Here is a 20,377-nt window from a genome sequence, read left to right on the forward strand (position 1 = left end):
AGCAAGGCACTTTGAAAATCTTAGTGCAGTCAGGTTTGTGAGGGGGAAATTGTGGTTGACTAATTTATTGGAGCTCTTTGAGAAAGTAACAAGCAACTTGGCTAAAGTAATAAAGTTGATGTGGTGTACTTGGGTTTCCAGAAGGCATTTGATAAGGTGACGCATCAAAGGTTGCTACACAAAATAAGAGCTCATGGTGTAGGGGGTAGCATATTCACATGGATAGAAGATTGGTTAGATAACAGGATGCAGAGAGTAGGGATAAATGGGCCATTTTTGGGTTAGCGAGAAGTAACGAGTCAAATGCCACAAGGATCAGTGCTGGGGCTTCAGCTATTTACAATCTGTCGATGACTTGGAGGAAGGAATTGAATGTATGGTTGCTAAATTTAATGATGACAAAGATATAAGTAGGAATGTAAGTTGTGAGGAGCACATAGTGTACAAAGTGACTTAGATAAGTGGTGAGTGGGCAAAAATTTTGGTTGATGGAGTATAAAATGTGAACTTGTCCACTTTAGTAGGAAGAATAAAAAAGTAGCATATTACTTATTGAGAGAGTTTGCAGAACTCTGCAGTACAGAGGGATTTGGATGTCCTGGTACATGAATCGCAAAGTTAGTATTCAGGTACAGCAAGTAATTAGGAAGGAAAATGGAATGTAGTCGTTTATTGCAAGAGGAATAGAATATAAAAGTAGGGATGTTTTGCTACACTTGTACAGGGTATTGGTGAGACCACATCTGGAGTACTATATACAGTTTTGGTCTCCCTATTTAAGGGAGGATATAATTGCAATAGAAACAGTGAAGAGAACGTTCACTCAACTGATGCCTAGGATGAAGGGGTTGCCTTATAAGGAAAGGCTGGACAGTCAAGCCTGTACTCATTGGAGTTTAGAAAAATGAGAGGTGATTGAAACAGATAAAGCCCAGAGGAGACTTGACAGGGTGGATGCTGAAAGGATGTTTCATTTTTTAAGGCTGAGTTAGATTCTTGACTGACAAGGAAGTCAAAGGACATGGGGGGTAGACAGGAAGTAGAGGCCACTTCAGATCAGCCATGATCTTATCAAGTAGTGGAGCAGGTTCAAGGGGCCGAATGGTGGCCTCCTCCTCATTCGGATGTTTGTATGAATTGTCAAGTAACTTGAATTAACTGACTTTAAATTAAGAGGTGCAGAGAGTACAGGCTCCTGTGTAGACTGAGTCACTGTTGATGTTAAAATTGTCCCGGGGAGAGGTAAGGCAACTTGACAAAGCACTGGACCAAGAAGGGTCAGTGTTCAGAATTTTGGTAACCATCCCATTCAAAATTTTAGGCAACCATAATTTCTGTATGGGGACTTTTTACGTTATTATAACCTGTTTCTCCAGAGCATTGAACTCTATAAATTCTAATCTTTGTCCAGGACATAATACTTTTATCTGTGCAATGAAGACAAATTATTTCACAAATAAACTTATGAATTTTGGTTTGTATATGACATTCCCTGCTCAAATTCAGGATTTACATAGGCTCATCAAAATTGTGATTGTTTCATATGTTCAAAGTGAGCAGCTGAATAATTGGTTGATGGGGAGTATCATTCATTATAATTGAAGGGTGCTCTTTAAACAGCCAGTGCTGTGACCGCGTGTTATATAAACGCAATTGTACTGTGTTCATGTTACTCGTGACATCTCTGAAATGAGGCAATTTTACTATAGAATTCTAATGTCTACTGCTTTGGACAGGTAGAATATGGAGTTTGCCTGAAATTCCATTGTGGGGTATTCTCTGACATAGGCTAGTGGCAAGCAGATGCTGGCTAGGGAGAAGTGGAAAAGCATAGTGATCCATATTGGCTTCTCTGAAGCACTTTCTCTAACAGAGTAAGGTATGTAGTAGCATGGGGAGACTAAAAAGAAGAGGCAACAAAACGTATTAAATAGCTTGGTGTCCAGATGTCCCCTGAGTTCAAAGAATATTACACTTCAACTTGGCATTATGTGAACACTCATGGTGGGCTGGCTGGCTGGTTCACCTTCATGTAGAAATTTTACGTTTGCGTCTAAATTAAAAAGCGTAACCAGGGAATCTTTCCCAAAAGTTAGTTAAGATTAAATGATTTATTTTGTCGTTGTTGCTGACAGAGGAAACAGTTATCTTTTTCTTGATGCAGGACTGGGATTCCTCCATTGTGAGGACTGTCAAGTTAAAGAAAAGAGAAAAACGGGTAAGTTTCAAACTTTCTTGCTCGAGTTATTTATGGCTCCATTCTGAACAAGCTGGCAAGGATGGCCCAAAGTCCATAAAACAATGGACGCGACCACAACCAAAATATGAAGTCGATGTAATTGGTAACCTTTTATGCAGCACCTTATTGAATGCCTTTTGAAAATCCAAATACTCTACATCTGTTTTCCCCTTTATCCACCCTGCTTGTTACATCCTCAAATAACACTAATTTGTCAAACACAACTTCCCTTTCGTAAAACTATGCTAACTCTGCTTGATTTTTACTAAAAATCCTGCTGTTACTTCCTTTAATAATGAATTCCAGCATTTTCCCAATGATGGATGTTAGGCTAATGAGCCTGTAGTTTCCTGCTTTCCGTCTGCCTCCTTTTTTGAATGGGGGCATTACATCTGTAATTTTCCAATTGGCTGGGACTTTTCCAGAATCTAGGGAACTTTAGAAGATTACAACCAATGCACCCACTATCTCTGCAGCCAATTCCTTTAAGACTCGGATACAGGTCCAGGACACTTGTCAGCCTTTAGTCACATTAGTTTTCCCAATACTTTTACTTTTTCTCTTGTGATTGTCTAAAGTTCCTCCCTTTTTCCCCTTGATTTTGGGGCACTTTTAGTGTCTTCTACGGTGAAGACAGTTACAAAAGACTTGTTCAAAGCCTCTGCCATTTCCTTGTTTCCTGTTATTAATTCCCCAGTCTCATCCTCTAAACGATAAATGATTACTTTAGCTACTCTCTTCCTTTTTATATAGTTATAGAAAATCTTACTGTCTGTCTTTATATTTCTTGCTAGTTTGCTCTCGTATGTTCCAATTTCTCCCTCATTTTTTAGTCATCCTTTTCTGGTTTCTAAAATTTTCCCAAATCTTTTGGCCTACCATTAATCATCGCAGCATTGTAGGCCTTTTCTTTTGATTTCATACCATCCTTAACTTCCTTATTTAGCCAGAAGTGCCAAATGGATGATCTATCTCAGCCTCCTGCAGAGTTCCCCAGTATCTCAGATGCCTGTCTTCAGCCAATTCAATTCACTCCACATGATATCAAGAAGTGGCTGAAGGCACTGGATAGTGCAAAGGCTATGGGCCCTGACAATATTCCGTCAATAGTACTGAAGACTTGTGCTCCGGAACTTGCTGCGTCCCTAACCAAGCTGTTCCAGTACAGCTACAACATTGACATCTAACTAGCTATGTGGAAAATTGCCCAGGTATGTCATGCACACAAAAAGCAAGACAAATCCAACCTGGACAGTTACTGCCCCATCAGTCTACTGTCCATCATCAGTAAAGTAATGGAAGGGGTCATCAACAGTGCTATCAAGTGGCACTTGCTAAGCAATAACCTGCTCACTCACTCCCAGTTTGGGTTCTGCCAGACCCCAGGCCACTCGGCTCCTGACCTCATTACAGCCTTGGTTCAAACATGAACAAAAGAGCTGAACTCCTGAGGTGAGGTGAGAGTGACTGCCCTTGACATCAAGACAGCAGTTGACCGAGTGTGGCATCAAGAAGCCCTAGCAAAACTGGAGTCAATGGGAATCGGGGGAATACTCTTGGTTGGAGTTATACCTAACACATAGAAAGATGGTTGTGGTTGTTGAAGGTCAGTCATCTCAGCTCCAGGACATCACTGCAGGAGTTCCTCAGGGTAGTGTCCTTGGCTCAACCATCTTCAAGCTGCTTCATCAATGACCTTCCTTCCATCATAAGGTCAGAAGTGGGGTCGTTCGCTGATGATTGAACTATGTTCAGCACCATTTACGACCCCTCAGATATTGAAGCAGCCTATGTCCGAATGCAGCAAGACCTGGACAATATCTAGGCTTGGGCTGACAAATGGCAAGTAACATTCAAGCCACACAAGTGTCAGGCAATGACCATCTCCAACAAGAGAGAATCCAACCAATGACCAGAAACTGAACTGAACTTGCCATATAAATACTGTGGCTACAAGACCAGGTAAGAGGCAGGAGTACTGTGATGGGTAACTTGTTTCCTGACTCCCCAAAGCCTGTCCACCATCTACAAGGCACAAGTCAGGAATGTGATGGAATACTCTCCCCTTGTCTCCAGAAGCTTGACACTGTCCAGGACAAAGCAGCCTATTTGATTGGCAGCACATCCACAAACATTCACTCCCTCCACCACTGACGCACAGCAGCAGTGTGTACCATCTACAAGATACGCTGCAGGAATTCACCAAGGCTCCTTAGGCAGCACCTTCTAAACCCACTGCCACTGCCGTTTAGAAAGACAAGGACAGCAGACACATGGGAACACCACCACTGGAGGCACCCCTCCAAGTCACTCACCATCCTGCCTTGGAAGTATATCGCTGTCCCTTCACTGTCGCTGGGTCAAAATTCTGGAACTCCCTCCCTAACATCACTGTGGGTGTACCTACACCACATGGACTGCAGCGGTTCAAGAAGGCAGCTCACCACCACCTTCTCAAGGGCAACTAGGGATGGGTAATAAATGCTGGCCCAGCCAGCGATGCCCATGTCCTGTGAATGAATTTTAAAAAAGGATGGTGCATTCTTCTCATCGAGTCTCTCTTAATGGAATGTATCTTTGTGAGCTATGAAATATCTTCGTAAATATCTGCTGCTGCTTACCTACCCTCTTAACTTTTAGGCTATTTTCCCAGTCTATTTTAGCCAACTGTATCTTCATAGCTTTGTAATTGCTTTTATTTAAGACACTCATTTCAGACCCAGGTTTCTCACCTTTAATCTGTCATGCTGATGAAGTTAAAAAATGACTCTTTTCATTCCACTTTCTTTCAAATAAAAGGTGTTTTCTGTTATCCTTGATGTGAAGCCGGTCTGCAAAAGCAGATTTTTACCTTCAGGAAGTTTCTGGTATGCCTGTCTAAATGGAAACTCTTTATATCTGGAATTAAGGTCGTGCTGTCACAATTCTTGCAAAGTAAATCAGGTTTTTGATTTGCCATTTCTATAATTACAAGTTCACTCATGGCTGCAGAACATTGTTACCATTGTACCTTAGCTGGAAGCACTTTAACACAATTTTCCTGTTAGTATTATAAATTAGTGTATCAGATTCCTTACTGATTGCATGGCCATTATTAAATCTGCTTTTATTTCACCTTCAGCAAGAAGTCTCTGGTGCATCTGTGTAAATGGAGGCTATTTAAACCTGGATTAAAGGTCATGGGTAACATAATTTGCCATTTCTGTAATTACAGATTTCACTCTTGGCTGTGGAACATTGTATCTTACCTGAAATCAATTTAATTTATAATGCAGATAGGAAAATTGTGTTTGTGCACCAGATTCCTTCCTGATTAATAATGGCCATGCAATCAGTTATGTCCAGGTGTGTTAAAGAGTTTTGTACCTGCTTCTTTCCAGCGTTCAAGAGTCCTGGTTGACATCCAGCCGGCCCCAGCTAAACGGTCACGATCAATTGAAAAGGTGAGCATTAGCGATAAATGTAATATACAACAGTTGGTGGAGTGTGGGAAACCAGCCAGGACTGCATTGGGATAATCAAGTCTAGGGGCAGCTAAAACGTGGATAAAACAGTTGCAGATGAGCTGAGATGGGGGTGATGCTAGAGGTGGAAATAGGCAGTCTTAGTGCTGGCACAAATCTGAGGTCAGAAGCTCATCCTGTGACCAAATGTGACACCCAAGGTTGCGAACAGACTGGCTTAATCTCAGACTATTGCCAGTGAGAGGGATGGAGTCGGTAGTTAGGAAACAGAGTTTGGAGTGGGAACCGAAGACAATGGCTTCAGTCTTCCCGATACATAATAGTTGGAAATTTCTGTTCATCTAGTACTGCATGTCAGATAAGCAGTCTGATAATTTGGCAACAGTGGAGGAGTCGAGAAAGGTGCTGGGTGTCATCAGCTGGTATGTGAAATTTAACACTGTGCTTTCGAATGATGTCGCCAAGGGGGCAGCATGCGGATGAGAAATAGGAGGGGGGCCAAGGATCGACCCTTGGGAGGCACCAGAGGTAATGGTGCAGGAGCAAAAGAGAAGCCATGGCAAGTGATCCTCTAGCTATGATTAAATAAGAGTGAAACCAGGTGTGGGCAATCCTACCCTACTGGATAATGGTGGAGAGTTGTTGGAGGAGGATGGTGTAGCCATCTGTGTCAAAGGTTGCAGACAGGTTGAGGAGGGAAAGTTTACAATTTAGGAATTATGCTGAATGAAGTATTTATTGTGGAATACCTAAGCTGCATGGAACGGAATTGTTTTGCTGCCGTGTAGCTCCTCTTCCACTTAGGTACGCATATTTTTAATAATGAACTGTTCATTGTCCCAAATACAATCAGGTGATAGAGTCTGGCATTCTAGTCAGGAGTTTGCAATTATGTTCAACCAAGGTCCAATTCGCTCAAATGAGGGACCTACTCTCAATATTTGCCAGGCCAACTATGATGGGTATTGCTATTTCAACTGCTGTGTTCACTTATGCTATATGTTCTTTTCCATCTATTTTCCAACAAAAACAATTGAATTGAACAAATGAAACAACTGAAAAGCAGTACTGGACCAATTTAAATGTTGCTATAAATGGCTCCAAAGGATTATACAAGCAAGATAAGATTAGTCAGTTAGACTTGCTGTCACTAGTCTTGTTAAGTAAATCAGGTTTTTAATTTTTTTCCCGCTGCAGGAGCTGCTTCATTTTTGACTAGTCAGTGGTTGCTCATTTCGCTTGGGCATTTGATAATCAGGAAAAACTAAGGTCCTTAGGCAGGGCAAAAACTGATGGACTCCCAACTTGGAATCATGTGTTGTCCATGTAAAAGGTTTCTGGGCTCCTTAAACTACTGCAGCCTGCCACTGGAGATTTCCTGTTTTAGTGTTTTAACTCTGCCACCAACAAGTGCAAGGCCAGTTTGTATTCCAAAGAGTTTACTTGTCTCGGAATCGTCTATCGCTTTGTAGACTACTAACATTGTTGGGAGCCTTCCAATATTCATCGGTACAAGATGGATCAGTTGGATCTGTAATGCAATTGCATCACTGTCTTGCTTTTAAATATGTTAAGGAACTGGCCTTTGAAGTCAGGGTTTTAGCCAATTGAACTACTTTTTAAAAAACCTAGGTTCCATTTCAGGAGCTGCAACAGCCACCCCAAAATGTGTACATTGCATTTCCCCAACGTAGTGGGGGTAGAGAGGAAGGACGGGAAGAGGAAAGATAATGATCTGTGAACATGGGAACACTCACTGTTTTGGTTACCTTTTTAGGCAAATGACTCCATTGTGGCTAAAACCACTCTGACCTTGCCAAATAATGGCGGGCCAATCGAGGCAGTTTCTACAATCGAGACGGTGCCATACTGGACAAGAAGTAGGAGGAGAACAGGTGAGCTCCATTGATGAAATGCTGAGGGTCTTATCTTTTGTGGTTAGCATTGGACATTGGTGCACAAGATGGAAACTGGCAACAATGTTGTTTGTTGGAAAGATTCATGTATCAGCTGAGGGGTTTGGCTTCTTTCATGAATAATTTGTTGCAGATATTCTGAGAATTGGGTATTGTCGCTGGCACTAAGCTTGAGGATTTATACTTTGTAATACTGACTTAATTGGAATCTCACTCTATATATTGGGAATGGGAATTCTACACTGCATTCTGTCCTTCAAGTTGTTGGGGGAGTGGGAGGTGCAGGGCGGGGTGTGCAGTTGTACCAAAAGCCATTTGCAGCCACTGCCGTTTTCCTGTTAACTCAGCACTGGCTGAAATTAAATACCTTTCTGCTCTCTCTGGCTCAGCTGCTCACCATTTTGAACAGTAAAACTGTTGGGGGAATCCAGACATTCATTTTTAATCACTGAACTAAAAGCTTGATTTTTAAAAGTCATGGACAATTTTAAAATGAGCTTCAGCAAATCTAGTCAGAAACATGTTCATTCACGGAAAGATTGCAGCTCAAATACATACAGTTAATCTTAATCCTAAGAACACTACTTTCTGTTTTATTTGTGGGGAGCTGGCTGAAAGAGCTGCCACAGTGGATCTGCATTTGCCCAGACACGTTTCCTTTCCATTGGTTGGATTTGCAGCATCCAGCTCGGCCAACAGCGGGATTGACATGCTCCTATAACTTACGCAACAGAGCATAGGATATTTTTGGGTCTAGTTGTCATGGAAATGCAAAATACTTTGCTTGAACAGAGGCCAGTATTTCTTCTGATTAGTTGTTCTGCTGTGTATCAGTATGAATTTATACATAAATTGGGTAATTGTACCTTTCTCTCTTGCTCGCTCTGTTTATCTCCTCCTGCCATGCACCCTGTAGAGAGGAAGGGCTGGAGACTTGCCAGGCTGGTGATAATCCTGCTGTGCAATCACTTCCTTTTATATTATAATAGGAGCTGAACAATAACTGAGATTCAGATTTGTTCTTTCTCACTCGCGTTGGGAATTTATGGGCTGGTTTTTAGCAATAAAGTAGGGATAATTAATAGAGGCTAAATTGTTAGTGCATATTTGGCACAGTTTTCTTATCAAATATCTGTGCTTTTTTTAAAAAAGATTTTACTGTGTGAAATGATGGCTGAAAGAGGTGGCCTGTTTGATCACCAGTAAATTTGAACAATTTTCTATATTTGAATCCTGACCAATATAATTGTCAGTGACTATTTTTTGTGTATTTGAACTGTTATCCCTGTGCAACAATTGCCCGTGACTTTACATCATTTCCAATTTCTCTTTTTTTAAAGCAAATCTGAAAGGACAAGATCTTGATGCCATCTCAGAAACTCCCTCAAGCACACCTTCAGTAGCCAGTAGATCTGATAATTGTAGTACACCTCAGAGTAATGGCGGGATGAGGACTCATGAGTTTGTCTCTAAAACGGTACTTCTGATATTTTTTTTCTGCTGACTTTATTAAATTCTTGTTGCCAAAATCTTTGGTTGTGTTTCACTTTTCTGTACAGAAGTTTTTGACTGCAATTTATCTTTGTCCCAGAATGTTTCCTGGGATTTGTCTGGAGTACATAATATCTTGGATGTTATTTAATAACTTTTTAGTTAAGAATTGGGCTTCTATTCACACTCCCTGGCCCTGTATGTGGGCTTGGGCCTTGTACGCAAAAAGAACATAAGAACTAGGAGCAGGAATTGGCAATTCAGCCCCTCGAGCCTGCCCTGCCATTCAATACGATCATGGCTGATCTTGTTTCGGCCTCAACTCCAATTTCCCACCCTCTCCCCATAACCTTTCAACCCATTACTAATTAAAAATCTGTCTATCTCCTCAAATTTATTCAGCGTCCCGGCATCCACTGCACTCTGAGGTAGTGAGTTCCACAGATTCACGACCCTTTGAGAAAAGTATTTTCTCCTCATCTCTGATTTAAATCTACCACCCCTTAGCCTAAAACTATGGCCTCTCATTCTAGAATGCCCAACAAGGGGAAACATCCACTCCACCTCTGCTTTGTCTATCCCCTTTAGCATCTTATATACCTCAATTAGATCTCCTCTCATCCTTCTAAACTCTAGCGAGTATAGGCCTAAACTGCTCAATCTCTCCTCATAAGACAACCCCGCATCTCTGAAATCAATCTAGTGATCCTCCCCTGAACTGCCTCCAACGTAACTACTTCCTTCCTCAAGTAAGGGGACCGAAACTGTGCACAGTACTCCAGGTGCAGTCTCACCGATGCCTTGTACAGTTGCAACAACACTCTCCTATTTTTATACCCTATTCCTTTAGCAATAAATGCCAAAATTGCATTTGCCTTCCTTATTACCTGCTGTACCTGTATACTAACTTTCAGCGATTCATGCACGAGTACACCCAAATCCCTCTGTATTGAAGCATTCTGAAGTTTCTCTCCATTTAAATAATAAATCGCCTTTTTATTCTTCCAACCAAAATGGATAACCTCTCACTTATCCACGTTAAACTGCATCTGCCAAATTTTGGCCCATTCACCTAACCTGCCTATACCCATTTTGTAAATTTCTTATTTCTTCATTGCAACTTATTTTTCCACCTATTTTGGTGTCATCTGCAAATTTAGCTATAGTACCTTCTATCCCTGAATCCAAGTCATTAATATAGACTGTAAATAGTTGGGGCCCAAGGACCGAACCCTGTGGCACCCCACTCGGTGCAGCTTGCCATCCAGAAAAAGACCTATTTATCCTGACTCTGCTTTCTGTTGGTTAGCCAATCCTCTATCCAATCTAATATATTACTCCTAACTCCTGTGTGATCTTATCTTGTGTATTAATCTTTTGTGCGGCACCTTATCAAAGGCCTTCTGGAAGTCCAGATATACTACATCTACAGGATCCCCATTATCCACTTTGCTTGTCACATCTTCAAAGAACTCTAGTAAATTAGTCAAACACGATTTACTCTTCATACAATCCATCAGAGTCAGCATGGTTTTATTTTGACTTTCCAAATGCCCCATTACTACTTTCTTAATAATGGATTCCAACAATTTCCCAACAACAGACATTAAACTAACTGGTCTATAGTTTCCTACTTTCTGCGAAGGGCACTATATTAGCATTTTTCCAATCCACTGGAACCTTTCCAGAATCCAGGGAATTTTGGAATATTATAGCTAATGCATCCACTATCTCTGCTGCCACTTCCTTTAAGACCCTGGGATGTAGGCCATCAGGTCCTGAGGACTTGTCACCCTTTAATCCCAATAGTTTGCTCAGTACTTTTTCTCTTGTGATGGTGATTGTTCTAAGTTCCTCCTTCTCTATATCCTCTGCACTACCTGTTACTATTGGGGTGGTACTAATGTCCTCCACTGTGAAAACTGAGGCAAAATATTGATTAAGCGTCTCTGCCATTTCTGCGTTCCCCACTATTAACTCCCCAGTCTCATCCTCCAAGGGACCAACGTTCACTTTAGCTACTCTCTTTTTATATATTTGTAGAAGCTTTTGCTATCAGTTTTCACATTTTGTGCTAGTTTTCTTTCATAATTTACCTTTGCTCTTTTAATTTTTTTAGTCACCCTTTGTTGATCTTTAAAAGTTTCCCAATCTTCCAGCCTGCCACTGACCTTTGCAATTTGGTATGCCTTAGTTTTTGCCTTTGTTATCTTTAACTTCCTTGCTTAGCCGTGGATGCTTCCCTCGCCGCCCCCGCAACCACCTCTTACCATCTTTCTTCCTCTTTGGAATATATTTTACTTGGGAGGAATTGAATATCCTCTTAAATATCTGCCACTGTTCATCAACTGTCCTACCTTGTTGTCTTCCTGCCCAGTCCACTAGGGCCAAATCTGCCCTCATGCCTATGTAGTTACCTTTGTTTAACTCCAGAACACTAGTGTGGGACTCCACTTTCTTGAGAGAATGGCCCCAAAGCTTTGGGGCCCAATGTAAAGTAATGGGTGGTTTGGCGTCCCAGGATTTTGCCTGTGCTTCTCTGAAGATATGCTAAAAAGGTGTTTAAGATCAGATTGGGTGTGCACGTATGTGGTACTGTGACTTCGAACCTAGTTCCTACCGTCCTGGAATAATATTGCAATGTTCCAAATGCCAGTTTTTGTCTTTTTTTCCGTAGGTTATAAAACCAGAGTCATGCGTCCCTTGTGGCAAAAGGATCAAATTTGGGAAGTTGGCTTTGAAGTGCCGAGACTGCAGAGTTGTGGCTCACCCTGAATGCCGAGATCGCTGTGCACTCCCCTGTATTCCAACTTTGGCAGGAACACCTGTAAAAATTGGAGAGGTAAGCTTCACGCTAGCAGTCAGGAAATCTGTGGTATGGACTCCAGGCAGCAAAAATGGTCAATGAAACATTTTCGAACCAAAACGTAAAACAGGAGCTAAGGTTGAGCAGAAGTTCTCCGACAGTTTAGCTCGGCTTTTAATGTTAACCAATCCATTCTCAAATACAGAAAACGAACAGCTAGATCCAGTGTAGAGACACAAAATTGTCCTTTTCATGTTCCATATTGTATTTCCTTTGTGATAATGGCTTCCATAGTTTACTAGATTACCCATTTGGGTGTATCCAGTAAATTTGTGAACAAAATCTGCATGTAAGTGTCCTTATCTGATAGTTCTGAATATCTATGGTAGTTCTTTTGAAATATTGTTAATTTTATTTGTGTTGCTTCTAGGGAGTGTTGGCAGACTTCACATCTCATAAGTCACCCATGATCCCATCCATTGTGGTGCATTGCATCAATGAGATTGAGCAAAGAGGCTTATCTGAGGTAGGACTGAAACCTTTCATTATTAATTCTCCAACTTGTAGTCTTGATCCGAAACTATAAAACGGGAGTGTCTTGAACCTTTTACGTGTCTGTGTTAACTTTCAAACCATTTATCTTTTCCTTCTTGCACTATTATATCCTAGAGTCCAAGATTGTAAAATTCATGGTTTGTGTAGGTGAAACAAGCAACAATTCAGATTATTTTTGTGGGGCCTGGAGGAGTACTCTGGGCTCTACAGAAATAATTTCACCCCTTTACTGCCTGTAATTTGAGCATGCAACCTGAAATGGCAGGCCAAGTCATAGAACCTCGATGGGCATATTGTAATGGGCAGGTGTTGGGTGCACAGTGGTAGGCCCTTTCAAAATTCTGCCACCTGTTATTGCCAAGTGAATTAAGTTTTAACTTTAAGTGGACCATTTGTTGAAAAATTATGGTTAGAAAATGTATTAAAGATTCACAAGTATTTTTAATTTGGAATTATAAATTGTATGTCCGGTTTAATTGTACAGTACAAGTAACCGATGTCTCCTATAGACTGGTCTGTACCGTATCTCGGGCTGTGACCGCACAGTGAAAGAGCTGAAGGAGAAGTTCCTGAAGGGGAAGAATGTGCCATTGCTCAGTAAAGTGGATGACATTCACGCAATCTGTGGGCTTCTGAAAGACTTTCTGAGGAATTTGAAGGAGCCCCTTGTGACTTTCAAACTGTATTCAGCGTTTGTAAACGCAGCAGGTTTGTAAATTTTGGTTTTGAAGATGAGCATTGAGAAAAGAACAACCTGTTTGTTGAATACCTGTGTGCAGATATGCCTCAGTACAGACAATCCAACTGCAATGTGTGTGTGCTTTGAGGACGTATAGGATTCCAGTCAGTGTTGCCTTTGTCAACTGTCATTCCTGTTTTTGGGGACTCAAAGCCTGAGGTTTGAAATACTATTGATTCTTTAAATATTTAATGTTCTTTTTAACTTTGAGGTAAACTCATCTGTAAATTCAAAGAAATGAAACTTCTATTGCCAGGGAGATCCCAGGTTTGAGGCCCAATTGGTATTGTGCTATCTCGCCCATGATGATTAAATTCACTGAAATTAAACTCTGCATTTTCTGGATTAGTGAGGAAGTAATCAGGCAGGTTCCTGCTCCTGATCACTGTCCTGTCACCGTGCCCCCTGGATGTGCGTGTGCGTGTGTGGATGTTAGCAAAATCAGTATTACGGTTGGTACTGGCTGTAATGCTTCCTGTGGTCGGATAGACTGCTAACACGAAGAATATCCTTATGGTGAGGTACCAAGTGGTCAGTGCCCACCTATGCAATCACATCCCAGTACAAAAGTCACACCGAAGCAGAGGGGAAAATCTGATGAGAAAGTGAATGCAAAATATGGTTCCAGGTTAAAAAATGTAAATTGGGTAGCTACGTAGTTAGCTTAATTGGTACAATTTTTTAACACCTTCCTAATTTAACATTAGATATGGGAACACATTGCGAAGAGATAAGTACACTTGAGTTCAGATCTGCTAAATGGAAAGTAACAGCAAACGTTTGCTTTTTACTCTGTCCTGGAGCCATTTGCTTTCCCCTGCATATGTTTTTAAAAATGTAAAATCATCTTTTCTGACAAGTTTGCTGGTAAGGTCATGTATGAGTCGAGTGTAGGTTATTGGACCTGTTAAAACTGATTGCCGTTACCCTTTAGGTTAAAGCTTTGTGTGACTGGTATTGTGGTATGTCATTGTGTTTCAGTCTATTGAAGGTGAGGGGGAATGAAATTCTGCAATGTATATTGAAACTGGATTTGTTTTCATGTGGGAAATGTAAATGTAATTCATGTCACTTGTTCAACAGAGTTCAGCATTCCTAACTGATCTTTACCTAAGGGCAAGGATGTTGCACTGCTTGTTTTACCAATGCTGCGTTTCATTCTATAGAAATCCCTGATGATGATAACAGTATTGCAGCAATGTACCAGGCTATCAGTGAGCTGCCCCAGCCCAACAGAGATACCTTGGCATTTCTGATGAATCACCTGCAAAGGTATGTTTGGATTTGGGATCTTTTTTGCAGTTCAGAGCACTGACTAAATCACAGCTGTCCAACTGTTTGCTGCATTTGTTGCAGGCAGTGAGTGGGTTGCACATAACCAAGATTCTGACCAATAAGTGTTATTAAAAAGTGGCCAATTCTCATTTTGCCCTTCAGTCTTCCTTCTCTCTTGCCCTATCCCTTTCTTCCTTTTTAACCTGTCTCTCTAGTCATGGGCATGGAATAAATGCAGCATTGAAACTGTTGTGGATTAGAGGGTCAGTGGCCACTGCGCTGGTTGTGCAAACATGATGCCCTCTGCTTGGGGGGGAGCGTAGCCTCGCCCAGGCTTCTGCTTCCTTCCTATCATGAGCATCGGGGTGGAGTCGTGGCGTAACTAGGCTCTGGAATCCCTTGTGGGCTCTTTTAACTCCATAGATGTTTGCAGCACAGGAGGCCATTCGGCCCATCGTGTCCGTGCTGGTCAACAAAGATCTGATTACACTAATCCCATTTTCCAGCGCTTGGCCCATAGCCCTGGAGGCTAAGACAACACAAATGAATATCTAAATAATACTTAAATGTTACAAGAGTTTCTGACTTGACCACCCTTTCAGGCAGGGTTCCAGACTCCCACTGCCCTCTGGGTGAAAACGTTTCTCCTAACTCCCCTCTTAGCCTTCTACTTCGAATCTTTAAATCTATGCCCCTGGTTATTGACCCCTTTACTAATGGAAAAAGTGCCTTCCTATCCACGCCCCTCATAATCTTATATGCCTTTATCAGGTCACCTCTCAACCTTTGTTGTTCCAAGGAAAATAACCCCAGCCTATCCAATCTTTCCTCATAGCTCAGACCCTCCAGCCCAGGCAGCATCCTGGTGAATCTCCTCTGCACCCTCTCCAATGCAATCACATTCTTCCTATAATGTGGTGACCAGAACTGCACACAGTACCCCAGTTGTGGCCACACCTGCGCTTTATACAGTTCCAGCATAACCTCCCTGCTCTTGCCTTTATTAGCTGAGGCATAGAATACAAGTATCCCATATGCCGCCTTAACCACCTTATCTACTTGCCCTGCTACCTTCAGGAATCTATGGATATGCACACCAAGTCCCTCTGATCTTCAGTACTTTTCAGGGTCCTACCATTCATAGTGTAATCCCTTGCCTTGTTAGCCCTCCCCAGGTGCATTAGCTCACACTTTTCTGGGTTGAATTCCATTTGTCACTGCTCTACCCACCTGACCAGTCCATTGATGCCCTCCTGCAGTTAACAGATATCCTCCTCACTATTTACCACCCTACCAATTTTTGTGTCATCTGCAAACTTCTTGCTCATACCCCCTACATTTAAGTCCAAATCATTTATGTACACCACAAACAGCAAAAGCCCCAGCACTGAGCCCTGCGGAACCCCACTGGAAACAGACTTCCAGACACAGAAACATCCCTCTACCATCACCCTCTGCTTCCTGCATCTCAGCCAATTTTGGATCCAGCGTGCCACTTTGCCTTGGATCCCAAGGGCTCTTACTTTCTTGACCAGTCTGCCATGAGGGACCTTATCAAAAGCCTTGCTAAAATCCATGTAGACCTCATCAACACTCCTGGTTACCTCCTCAAAAAATTCGATCAAATTTGTCAAACATGACCTTCCCTTAACAAATCCATGCTGACTATCCCTGATTAATCCGTGTCTTTCCAAGTGCAGGTAATTCTGTCCCTCAGAATTCTTTCTAGTAGCTTCCCCACCACTGAGGTTAGACTGACTGGCCTGCAATTTCCTGGTCTATCCCTTCCTCCCTTTTTTAATAATGGGACAGTGTTAGCAGTCCTCCAGTCCTCTGGCACCTCACCTGCGGCCAGAGAGGATTTGAAAATTACTGCCAGGGCCCCTGATACCTCTTCCCTTGCCTCCCTCAACAGCCTGGGATACATCTCATCCAGGCCTGCTGATTTATCCACTTTCAAGGCTGCTAAACCTGCTCGTACCCCTTCTCTCTCTCTCTCTCTCTCTCTCTCTCTCTCTGTTAAATTCCTCTAATATTTCACAGTCCTCCACCCTGACGTCTATATCTGTGTCGTCCTTTTCCATTGTGAAGACCGACGCAAAGTATTCCTTGAGGACTGTACCCATGTCTTCTGGGTCCACACACACATTACCTTTTTACGGGTTACTTATTACAAAGCAACCCTCTAAGTGTTACTCTGGATTGCTCCAGGGAGGGCTGGCTAAGCCCCATCTGCAATCTTTCCCTTAAAGGATTAATTGGACAGTTTTAAGCTTTATAAGGTAGGTTTAAATCTTTAAGTTTACAATTTTTCATGGTGCAGAAGTGTTTCGTTTTAGCTGAATATTCAAACAAGTTTGTTCTCCTTGAGTAATTTTTAACTGAAACCATTTAAAAGGCTTTATAGTTGAATTTTATTGCATCATAGGTGATTAATGTGGCCAGTGCACCAGTTAGCTGCCTGTATGGTTCTGGACTGTTGCATTGCTATAAAATTTTGATTTGACATTTCACCTGTTTCATTGGCTTGTTCAAGTAAACAAAAAGTTGGCTTTTGATACAAAAATCTGAGCTCATGATTTTCCTCCCTCTTTTAGAGTGGCTAATAGCCCAAACTGCAAGATGGACATAACTAACCTCGCCAAGGTCTTTGGCCCTACAATTGTGGGTTATTCCACACCCGATCCAGCCCCCATGTCAATGCTGCAGGAAACCAAGTGGCAACCAAAGGTATGTAACCAGGTTGTTATTGTGTGCCTCACCTTTTGACAACAGTTGAGGAAAGGGAGAAATATTAAGGTAAAGTGAGATCAAATTGGCTGCATTTGGGCTTTAAAGTCAATATTTTGTTTTGCACTCCTGTGACAAGCAGAGCTTCTCTTGATCAAAGCTTCTGGTGTACACTGCAAGCTTTCTGACATCTGCACTGTCACTGGTGCAGTTTGCACAGAGGTGAGAAGGGTGAATTTGGGTAGTTCTCCTTGAAGGCACAAAACTGTAAGAGGATTTCTGGTGCTCCCTGTCAGAAGTCCATCTGTTGGCACTATGCGCATCCTGCCACAAGCAGTTATGATCATTTCTTTTTGCCTTAGGCTAACCATGAATCACACAAGTAAAAACCTCTGCCCTGGGATTTAGTGGTGTAAACGTGTAGTTTTATGGTCACTAGTTATCTGTGGCTGCACAAGGTTTTCAGGTAAAATGGTAACAAGCAGTCTTTTGTTGTGCATTTTGCAATTGAACCTATCTAAAAGCTTCTCTTTTTCTGATAGGTGGTTGAACGTTTACTATCCTTGCCAGTGGAATACTGGAGCCAATTTACAATGGTGGAACAGGAGAATATCCAACCTAATCATATCATTGAAAACTCTAATGCTTACAGCACTCCTGAAATTAAAGGTAATACCTGGAGGTTATCAAAATGGATAAAATTACATTGACTTGTTCTAAGCTGTACACGAGTGTACCTTGCAATGGTTCAAAATCATTCATGGTATGGATTTTTCATGAGCAAAAAAAAGCCTTAGACCACTTAGCAGTGTTGTCCTAGCTAGGCTCTTGTCAGGAGGCCAATTTGAGGACCCACTGCATGACTTGAGCACATAATCTTTGACATTAGTGCTGTACTAAATCCACTATATTGGAGATGCCATCTTTCAGTTGAGACATTAAACTGAGTCCTAACTGTGCTCTGCTGATCAAAGATCAGGGAGTTGGTTCACCTAATGACCTGGCCAACATTCCTCCCTCAACCAACACCACCATTTATCTTGCTATTATTGTGAGATCTTGCTGTTTACCAACTTCAGTGATTACATATCATCGTAATTCATGTAAAGCACTTTGGGATGTTTGTGAAACATGACAAGCTGCTATGTTACTGCAAGCCTTTTTTCTTTTACAATTGGCAGTTTTGGCAAGTTACCTTTCAAATAAATTTTTACCACTTTCCATCAATTAAAGAACCAGTGGTGAATCAGTAAACCGATTCCTCCAGTGTAAGGGAGGAAAATCCAAAAAATTTGCATTTCTTCCTTACCAAAAGTCAAGTCGAGTCGAGAGATGCACACCCTTTGCGTTTGTAATGTGAGCAATGCATGCAAAGAATCTTGCTCTGTGTATGCCATGTATCCATTTTGTTAACTTTTTAAGTAACCGTAGATCAACAGCAGTTCTGATGACATCCAAATGATGAATAAAGCTTTACAAGGGTGATCAGTGGTAGACAGATCTGTTAGAGACTGTGATTTAACTAAGTGCCAGCTTTATTTTAAATGTACTGTTTCAAGCGAGCTATTAAGATTAGTGTGTTAGGCGAGTAGGTTTGGTTATTGTGCAGCTGTGCCACATTAATATTGAGAGTGACAGGTGCAGGCTTTTTAACACTCGCTCAAGAGAACAAGTCTCGGTTTTGAATCTTGAATTTCTTCCTCTGCAAACTCCTATTTAAATATTCTGCCCCATTCACATGGTAATTCCAAAGTCAAAAGGTGCTTACTAGTAAGTGAACTAATGGAATCATTGCAACAAATGCATTCACATAAGTTGATGGGCATTTTAATTTACTGCTGCAAAAAGAGTCCAATGGTAATAAAATAAATGGATTGTTGGATTATTACAAATGCGACTTTCCACTCTGTCGTGTCTCTTCAAAGTAACTGCTGTGACCCCATTTTACACCATTTTCCTTTCATCGTTCGAGAAGGGAGGAGGAATACTTTGTGGAGAAAGTGTTCTTCTGTGTTTTGATGTCTCTCCAACTTGGTACAGTAGTTACAAATTTTCATTCATTCTTCTATGAAAACTCAACTTTCCAGGCCTTCCCTAGCACCTGGGACTACTCCAATGATGCACATGATAGGGGCCACTTATCCTGGAGAAGCTCTGTAACTCTGCATGCAAGTTGTCCTTTGCCTGGATTAGGGTTAGTTAGTAAGTGTTAGTTAGCCTGGGTCCTGATCCAGGAGCACCTAAGCCAGGAAATGTTAATCAGCTGGGTACTGCTGTGTATGCAGGCACTGCAGATTTCTTGGGTACAACCTGGTCCAAAGTACAAATCTACCTTCAAATGGAACTGCTCCAGGACATAAATGCTACCCATGAGCACTTCAAAGTTATTGCAGACCCGAGATAACTGATCTCCATGAAAAACTAACTTAAACTCCTAAAAGTATCTGGATGTAAATTACATTTTGAGTTTCATTTTTTTTCATCAAATTCATAATTTTCTTTCCCAGTGAGCATGCTTGGGCCACTTACCACTCCGGAACATCAAATAATTGGTAAGACCCCCTCATCCAGCTCCTTATCGGCACGAGTCAAATCCAGTCTGACCAAGACCACTCCCAAGTAAGTACATCTCTGCTACTGCAGCCTTAAATCGGGTGTGAGAAATGTTAGCTGGAACATGCTGTTTAATTGCCATGTTACAGGTGCCAGTTTTATATTTTGGGTGCTCCCATCTAGCCCTTCCCTGCTGGATCTCTGAGATTGATGCATGATCAGCCTCCATTGACTCATTGATTTCTTGTTCTTCACCCCAACCCTGAGAGTTAAGGTTGATAACTCCATACGTAAGCTACTGTCCTCTCACTGCAACAAGTTCAAGCACTGCCATAGTAATTTAATCATCCAAAGCTAAGGAATGTTCTTTACCCAAGAAATCAGGGATCCTCAGGAAATATTTTATAACCAAACCATTTTCAAAATATATTCTCAATCAGTGTGTGTGGCATTTACATCAATTGGGTCTTATTGGTTCTACATGTACCCAAATTGCATGATTAGGTTGAAGTGACATTGTGTGTTCATTCAGTCCCATTATTCTCTCTTACTGCTTTTGCCTTTAGGTGGGGTTGAAGTTCTTTTCCACTACTGTGATAACATCTACAA

The 20,377-nt window shown here is 41.6% G+C and overlaps 1 protein-coding gene across 2 annotated transcripts in view; it reads left to right on the forward strand.

Moving 5' to 3' along the window:
* Window positions 1-20,377, forward strand: part of racgap1 (Rac GTPase activating protein 1) — a 32,580-nt gene that overhangs the window by 10,468 nt on the left and 1,735 nt on the right. For both annotated transcript variants that reach the window (XM_041180540.1, XM_041180539.1), the window contains exons 6-16: window positions 2,165-2,218; window positions 5,620-5,682; window positions 7,481-7,598; window positions 8,960-9,096; window positions 11,788-11,952; window positions 12,347-12,442; window positions 12,981-13,179; window positions 14,377-14,482; window positions 17,083-17,215; window positions 17,758-17,884; window positions 19,723-19,834. In XM_041180540.1, the coding sequence (XP_041036474.1) occupies window positions 2,165-2,218; window positions 5,620-5,682; window positions 7,481-7,598; window positions 8,960-9,096; window positions 11,788-11,952; window positions 12,347-12,442; window positions 12,981-13,179; window positions 14,377-14,482; window positions 17,083-17,215; window positions 17,758-17,884; window positions 19,723-19,834 (1,310 nt within the window). The remainder of the gene's footprint in view (window positions 1-2,164; window positions 2,219-5,619; window positions 5,683-7,480; window positions 7,599-8,959; window positions 9,097-11,787; window positions 11,953-12,346; window positions 12,443-12,980; window positions 13,180-14,376; window positions 14,483-17,082; window positions 17,216-17,757; window positions 17,885-19,722; window positions 19,835-20,377) is intronic.

The sequence above is a fragment of the Carcharodon carcharias genome, chromosome X (genome assembly GCF_017639515.1).
Source record: "Carcharodon carcharias isolate sCarCar2 chromosome X, sCarCar2.pri, whole genome shotgun sequence".
Classification (NCBI taxonomy): domain Eukaryota; kingdom Metazoa; phylum Chordata; class Chondrichthyes; order Lamniformes; family Lamnidae; genus Carcharodon; species Carcharodon carcharias.